The following is an 8,787-nucleotide window of genomic DNA, read 5'->3' on the forward strand; positions in this document are numbered from 1 at the left end:
ATGTACTTTGCTCACCCAACAGCACGTCAAGTATTAAAAACCATTTGTCTCCATTCACTCCTATCAAACACGCTCACGCATGCCTGCTGGAAGTCCAAGCCCCTCGCACACAAAACCTCCTTTACCCCCTCCCTCCAACCCTTCCTAGGCCGACCCCTACCCCGCCTTCCTTCCACTACAGACTGATACACTCTTGAAGTCATTCTGTTTCGCTCCATTCTCTCTACATGTCCGAACCACCTCAACAACCCTTCCTCAGCCCTCTGGACAACAGTTTTGGTAATCCCGCACCTCCTCCTAACTTCCAAACTACGAATTCTCTGCATTATATTCACACCACACATTGCCCTCAGACATGACATCTCCACTGCCTCCAGCCTTCTCCTCGCTGCAACATTCATCACCCACGCTTCACACCCATATAAGAGCGTTGGTAAAACTATACTCTCATACATTCCCCTCTTTGCCTCCAAGGACAAAGTTCTTTGTCTCCACAGACTCCTAAGTGCACCACTCACTCTTTTTCCCTCATCAATTCTATGATTCACCTCATCTTTCATAGACCCATCCGCTGACACGTCCACTCCCAAATATCTGAATACGTTCACCTCCTCCATACTCTCTCCCTCCAATCTGATATTCAATCTTTCATCACCTAATCTTTTTGTTATCCTCATAACCTTACTCTTTCCTGTATTCACCTTTAATTTTCTTCTTTTGCACACCCTACCAAATTCATCCACCAATCTCTGCAACTTCTCTTCAGAATCTCCCAAGAGCACAGTGTCATCAGCAAAGAGCAGCTGTGACAACTCCCACTTTGTGTGTGATTCTTTATCTTTTAACTCCACGCCTCTTGCCAAGACCCTCGCATTTACTTCTCTTACAACCCCATCTATAAATATATTAAACAACCACGGTGACATCACACATCCTTGTCTAAGGCCTACTTTTACTGGGAAAAAATTTCCCTCTTTCCTACATACTCTAACTTGAGCCTCACTATCCTCGTAAAAACTCTTCACTGCTTTCAGTAACCTACCTCCTACACCATACACTTGCAACATCTGCCACATTGCCCCCCTATCCACCCTGTCATACGCCTTTTCCAAATCCATAAATGCCACAAAGACCTCTTTAGCCTTATCTAAATACTGTTCACTTATATGTTTCACTGTAAACACCTGGTCCACACACCCCCTACCTTTCCTAAAGCCTCCTTGTTCATCTGCTATCCTATTCTCCGTCTTACTCTTAATTCTTTCAATTATAACTCTACCATACACTTTACCAGGTACACTCAACAGACTTATCCCCCTATAATTTTTGCACTCTCTTTTATCCCCTTTGCCTTTATACAAAGGAACTATGCATGCTCTCTGCCAATCCCTAGGTACCTTACCCTCTTCCATACATTTATTAAATAATTGCACCAACCACTCCAAAACTATATCCCCACCTGCTTTTAACATTTCTATCTTTATCCCATCAATCCCGGCTGCCTTACCCCCTTTCATTTTACCTACTGCCTCACGAACTTCCCCCACACTCACAACTGGCTCTTCCTCACTCCTACAAGATGTTATTCCTCCTTGCCCTATACACGAAATCACAGCTTCCCTATCTTCATCAACATTTAACAATTCCTCAAAATATTCCTTCCATCTTCCCAATACCTCTAACTCTCCATTTAATAACTCTCCTCTCCTATTTTTAACTGACAAATCCATTTGTTCTCTAGGCTTTCTTAACTTGTTAATCTCACTCCAAAACTTTTTCTTATTTTCAACAAAATTTGTTGATAACATCTCACCCACTCTCTCATTTGCTCTCTTTTTACATTGCTTCACCACTCTCTTAACTCTCTCTTTTTCTCCATATACTCTTCCCTCCTTGCATCACTTCTACTTTGTAAAAACTTCTCATATGCTAACTTTTTCTCCCTTACTACTCTCTTTACATCATCATTCCACCAATCGCTCCTCTTCCCTCCTGCACCCACTTTCCTGTAACCACAAACTTCTGCTGAACACTCTAACACTACATTTTTAAACCTACCCCATACCTCTTCGACCCCATTGCCTATGCTCTCATTAGCCCATCTATCCTCCAATAGCTGTTTATATCTTACCCTAACTGCCTCCTCTTTTAGTTTATAAACCTTCACCTCTCTCTTCCCTGATGCTTCTATTCTCCTTGTATCCCATCTACCTTTTACTCTCAGTGTAGCTACAACTAGAAAGTGATCTGATATATCTGTGGCCCCTCTATAAACATGTACATCCTGAAGTCTACTCAACAGTCTTTTATCTACCAATACATAATCCAACAAACTACTGTCATTTCGCCCTACATCATATCGTGTATACTTATTTATCCTCTTTTTCTTAAAATATGTATTACCTATAACTAAACCCCTTTCTATACAAAGTTCAATCAAAGGGCTCCCATTATCATTTACACCTGGCACCCCAAACTTACCTACCACACCCTCTCTAAAAGTTTCTCCTACTTTAGCATTCAAGTCCCCTACCACAATTACTCTCTCACTTGGTTCAAAGGCTCCTATACATTCACTTAACATCTCCCAAAATCTCTCTCTCTCCTCTGCATTCCTCTCTTCTCCAGGTGCATACACGCTTATTATGACCCACTTCTCGCATCCAACCTTTACTTTAATCCACATAATTCTTGAATTTACACATTCATATTCTCTTTTCTCCTTCCATAACTGATCATTTAACATTACTGCTACCCCACCTTTCCAACTCTAATCAATTATTCTTATATCGTGTTCATATATCAGTATCATCTGTGCTTTAATAATATCTTGATGAAGAATCTTCAGAGTAAATCGAAATATCACATGAACTTTATTTATTTTTTCCACAAGTATAAGGAATATAGAAAAGGTTGTTTCAATCATTTATATTAAATTTATATACACAATGTTAAGTCTTATATATTCTGACTGAAACATGAAAGATAACTCTTCTTATCCTGAAAACAAAACATTCTGTTGTGAATAAGGGTCATTTTAAATCAAGAGACATCAAATCTGCATACACGAATCACTTCCCATGTAAGTAAAAACTTACACAGTATACGGCGCCCAAAATTGTTCAACAACCTCCATCACAAATAAAGGTGAATAATAACAGAACTGACAGATACCTATGGTTAGTGCCTGATCAACCAGGTTATGGTCTGCATATCGACTGTGTGTGGCCAGCAGTAACAACCTTTCTTAATCAGGCCCTGATCCACCTAGTGGTCTGCTAGGCGACTGGGCCATAGGGGTGTTGACAAAGAGAACCCAGGTAGTTTCAGGTAAGTAAATGGTGAGAAGTATGAACGGTCAAGCTTGTTTCTGCAAAGAAGAAGCTCCAAATGGTCTCTACATTGCTAGTATTTTCACTGTTACAATATGTTCATGCTTTAATATCTTCTCTCAGTTTCTTTTCTATTTGAGTTTTCATATAAATACCTAAAGGAATATGATCCATATTCTGTGATTTTTAAGTATAACTGTATAAGCAAATAATATATTTCATACTTTAGTAGTGGAGAATTGGTCCATGGATTTTTATATATATTCTGAGAGGAAATATTGGAATATTTTTAGTGTCTTGGAACAAGTTACAAAAATATGAGAAGAGAGTTACTAAAAATATGTCTCCAGCTTTACAATAAACTATCACGATATAATAATGAAGAACTAGTTTCCACCAACCCAGAAGACGCGCTTTCTTTTTTAGTCATTCATTCAGAAACGGAGTTCTCTTTATGTACTCTGATTGGAGATCCAGACTTACTTTATCTTCCTTCACTCAATACATATATTTCAACCTCATAATTGAAACTTTGCATTATTCTAATCAAATTTGTCTCTCATTTCCCAAGTGCAAAATAACCTTTTAGATTTATTGTTCTAATCTGTGTTCAAAAAAACCTGTAGTATATTTTTTCCATTTTTTTACCGCCTAACGTAAATAAAAGTCCTGGATCCTATGGGCATACGACCCGATTAGTCTAAAGGCATTTATACTTAAAACAGAAAAAGAAACTACCTCTAGGACCAGTTTGCACCCTTCATATTAAAATGTAAGAGACAATACTAAACGGTTTACAAGGACACAAAAACTCACCTATACAAACATATATATATATATATATATATATATATATATATATATATATATATATATATATATATATATATATATATATATATGAGATGAATCAACTGATGAGGGAAAAGGATGATATGTGTAATTTAGGGAGTCCAGTAAAGGAAAGAACTTTGTCTAAAGCAAATAGGGAATGTATGAGAGTATAGTTTATCAACACTCTTGTATGGGTGTGGTTATTGGGTGGTGAATAAAACGAGTAAAGAAATGCTGTAAGCAGTAGAGGTTGCTGCCTGAGGGAATGTGTGGTGTGAAGAGCAATGCAGAAAATCGTAGCTTGGAAATTAGGGAGGTGAGGGATTACCAAACTCATCAGATAGCTGATAGAGGGGTTATTGATGTGGTTCAAGCATGTATGAAACAAACAAATGACTTCCCTGAGAGTGTATAAATTCAGGAGGGAAGGCGGGGTAGGGCTGCCTAAGAAGGGGTTGAGTGGAGGGGTAAAGGAGGTTTAGTAGGCAGGGCTTGGACTTGACCTGTTGCATAAGCGGTTTGATGAAGAGGTAATGAGACAAAGTGTTTTATTACTTGACGATGTTGAGGGTGAGCAAAGTAACATTTATGAAGTGATTCAGAAACTGGCAGCTGGACTTGAGTCCTGAAGGAGTGTGGTAATGTAATGTAGTAGCAGCACCCTTCGGCAAGACAGATGGAGTGAACGATGAAAAGTTTCTTTCGCCACCCCACTGCAAAAAAATGTATAATATATATATATATATATATATATATATATATATATATATATATATATATATATATATATATATATATATATATATATATATATATATATATACATATTTAATAAGTCAAGGTTCACACTATGTTATAAGATCCAAAAGAAAGCAGTAACTCCAAAAAATAGTAAATACTTTCAACATTCAAATACTTTCTCCCTCACCCAATAATATTAATGAATGTTTTTACAAAGGTGCCCAGAAACACAACAGTTTAGATGCATATAAGTATAAAGATACACAACATATCCTCTCCAAATCTCCAATATCCTAAATCCCTCTCTCTTCAGGAGTGGTGCATTGTATCTCCTCCATTTCCAGGACTCCAAGTCCGGCTATATAGGTGTACAACTAGTTTCTCCTGAATCCTTCACTAAATATTACCCTGCTCACACCCAAACAGCCCGTCAGGCCCCAAATACCTGGTCTGTCTCCATTCACTCCTATCGAACACACACTCCACGCACGCCTACTGGAAGTCCAAGCCCCTGGGCCCACAAAATCTCCCCTTTACCCCCTTCCTTCCAACCTTATCGAGGACGAGACCCCTACCCCGCCTTCCCTTCCCTACACATAGATTTATATTGCCTCCATGTCATTCCACTTGATCCATTTCAATGACCAAACCAATTTAAATGTAAACCCTCTTCTCAGGTCTCTGAGTAATACTTTTATTAACTCCACACCTTCTCCTAATTTCCACTCCAAATTCTCTTACAATATTTACACCACACATTGCCCTTAGACAGACATCTCCACTGCCCCCAACCGCCCCTCGCGCAGCATTTGCACAACCCAAGCTCACACTCCATATAAGAATGTAGGTACTACTATTTTTTCATACATTCCCTTCTTTGTCTCCATAACGTTTTTTGTCTCCACACATAAATTTCAATGCACCACTTGCCTTTTTTCCTTCATCAATTCTATGATTAAACCTGATCCCTTCATAAATCCATCCGCTGACACATCAACTCTCCCAAACATCTGAAAACATTCAGTTCTTCGATACCCTTCTCCCCAATTTGATATCCACTTTTCATTATCTAGACATTTGATACTCCTCAATACTCATTTCTTTTTCATGTTCACTTTCTCAACTTTCTATCTTTAAGAACATGATAATAACCCACTTCTACTACATATCAAAATCTTCACCTTTACTTATTTGTTAATAGCTCACTAGCACACTGCCAAGCAGTGAGTAAAACACTAATATTTATAAATAGGGAGGCCCATGACAGCCCCTTTCTGTAGGCTGTACGAGTACCCGGAACACTGCACACTAGCGCCTTACATGCGAGAGCACTTAAACCCAATAAAATAACCTTCGGTATAAATCTCCCATACAAAAAAAAAAACAATAAAAACTCACCTACTCACACCAACGCCTAAGCATGGCGACTTCCCCGTACCGACAAGTACACTCCTGCTCCTGTCCCGTCCTGGCTACTATTCAGGATCTAGCATGCATGCGATTTCAGAACAAATCCCGGCAACTGATATTATATATGGACGTTTTTTTTAAAATATTCTCTACAATACACTACTATGTAATAATACCCAAAAGCATGATTCAGAAAGTGAACCATCAAGATTTAGCGATACACCATTGTTTTCCAACAGTTATTTTCAAAGGCATTTAAAACATTTATTTAATTGATGGGAAAATTTGAAGAAAATATTTTGGATTTCATATTAAGCTCACAGGTTACCTAATGCTAATGCTAAAGATTACGTTTTTAAATTACATTATTTGGTCTCAGTAAATATAACAACATTTTAAAAAGAAGTTAGCTTTCTATTTTGTATTATACGTATCTGGACTGGTTTCTTATTATCTTTTCCCTGATTAATGAATACGTTTAACATTAATTAGCAATGGAAAAATAAGAGAAATCTTTTCTTTACTGAAATATTTTGGGACAGAAACTGAAAGTGTTAAAAAATTATAAATTGAGAGGTATCCATGACTCGTTGTTTACACATTGATAATTCAGATACTTTTCTTACTTTATGGTACTACTGATTGTTTTCAGATTAATGAAGTACCTTTTGATCTCTAAACAATTATTCTCCAAACAAATAAATGCCAAGAAGTGTCACTTTCATGACTGCTGTGATTACAATATTTTTACTGTAGTATAATAAAGAAGTATATAGCTTATTGACAAAGTTGATATCTTCCGTCAATTGTAAAATGAAATTTTTTGGCACACTTCATATATTTTTAAATATCAGGAAAAGTAAAATATATTTCATTGATGCATATTTATTTACATAACTTTCATGAATAAGTTGTAATATGTAATATAATATCAATGTCACTGTTCATTTAACCATAGACAGGAACTGGAGTGTAGGTCTGGTGCGTTGGGTGCTGGGCCTGGCCCTGGTAAGTCACTTCAGCCACGTAGCCAGAGTCACCGTTAACAGTGTAGACTACAGTTTCAACACGACCATCGGGAAGAAGCACGTGATAAGAGCCATGGGTGTTGTCGCCGTCACGAGACTCTTGTTGACCGTAGTCGTTACCAGACTGGTCATCTTTGACGGTCCAATTGAAATCGTACCGAGCAGGAGCCTGAAAAAAGAAGAAAGAAGTGTTATGTTTTCTGTGCTGAATATTGTTTTCTTGGAAATAGCCAGGATCATGACATCTTATTATCATGCTCATCTTAAGCCTTTTTTTAAATATAGCTTCAAAAATATATAGAAAATCTTGTCCAATTTGGACGATATTTACCTGAGGACCAGGAACGCCGTATGTTGGGGTAGGTGACGTATAGGTGGGATGAGACTGAGGGTGGGACATCGTCCCTGCTACAAAAAGTGCCACTAAAACAACCTGCCAAAGTTCGTAATTTTATATAAGAAAATCCTTTTCATTATATTAAGAACTTTTAGAGAAATTTATATTAATGAAAAAGACGACGAGTTTAAAAATTAGACAGCAAAACTGCAAGTATTATTGCCAGAAAAATCGCCAGCACCTCATGTTATTTTATTCTTTGTCACTGTAAGAAATGTGAGCTTAATAATACTCTGTAGACTGAAATATTAATACGTTACACATGGGTACAGTAAATATAACACTATCACTATACCTTGAGAAACATGTTTAGTGACTAAGTGGGATGAGACTGATGCTTCGGCATGAATCCAGTGACTTATATACCAGGAGCCTCACTCCAAGTTCATGACGTCACAACCTTGACAGTTACTTGTGTCGTCCCCAATACAATTATATTTTAACTCTGCTGCATTTTCTTAGAATAACAAAATATTTTATTTTTAATATTATTATTATCACACTGGCCGATTCCCACCAAGGCAGGGTGGCCCGAAAAAGAAAAACATTCACCATCATTCACTCCATCACTGTCTTGCCAGAAGGGTGCTTTACACTACAGTTTTTAAACTGCAACATTAACACCCCTCCTTCAGAGTGCAGGCACTGTACTTCCCATCTCCAGGACTCAAGTCCGGCCTGCCGGTTTCCCTGAATCCCTTCATAAATGTTACTTTGCTCACACTCCAACAGCACGTCAAGTATTAAAAACCATATGTCTCCATTCACTCCTATCAAACACGCTCACGCATGCCTGCTGGAAGTCCAAGCCCCTCGCACACAAAACCTCCTTTACCCCCTCCCTCCAACCCTTCCTAGGCCGACCCCTACCCCGCCTTCCTTCCACTACAGACTGATACACTCTTGAAGTCATTCTGTTTCGCTCCATTCTCTCTACATGTCCGAACCACCTCAACAACCCTTCCTCAGCCCTCTGGACAACAGTTTTGGTAATCCCGCACCTCCTCCTAACTTCCAAACTACGAATTCTCTGCATTATATTCAC

At 38.1% G+C, this 8,787-nt stretch overlaps 1 protein-coding gene across 1 annotated transcript; it reads right to left on the reverse strand.

Moving 5' to 3' along the window:
- Positions 1-7,192: 7,192 nt before the first annotated feature.
- On the reverse strand, positions 7,193-7,799 carry LOC138854838 (cuticle protein 19-like). The gene is made up of 2 exons (XM_070100188.1): positions 7,677-7,799; positions 7,193-7,514 (listed from the first exon to the last, which is right to left on the reverse strand). Exons 1-2 carry the CDS (start codon positions 7,743-7,745, stop codon positions 7,266-7,268), a joined length of 318 nt encoding a protein of 105 aa, XP_069956289.1. The 5' UTR covers positions 7,746-7,799; the 3' UTR covers positions 7,193-7,265.
- Positions 7,800-8,787: the final 988 nt, after the last annotated feature.

This window comes from Cherax quadricarinatus, chromosome 72 (genome assembly GCF_038502225.1).
Source record: "Cherax quadricarinatus isolate ZL_2023a chromosome 72, ASM3850222v1, whole genome shotgun sequence".
In the NCBI taxonomy this organism is placed as follows: domain Eukaryota; kingdom Metazoa; phylum Arthropoda; class Malacostraca; order Decapoda; family Parastacidae; genus Cherax; species Cherax quadricarinatus.

Bases quoted from the DNA above. Each gene is read 5' to 3' on its own strand.
- LOC138854838 (XM_070100188.1), bottom strand. From the start codon at position 7,745: ATGTCCCACCCTCAGTCTCATCCCACCTATACGTCACCTACCCCAACA. The intron at 7,515-7,676 runs GTAAATATCGTC...TTCTTTTTTCAG, and splicing joins ACGGCGTTCCTGGTCCTCAG to GCTCCTGCTCGGTACGATTT.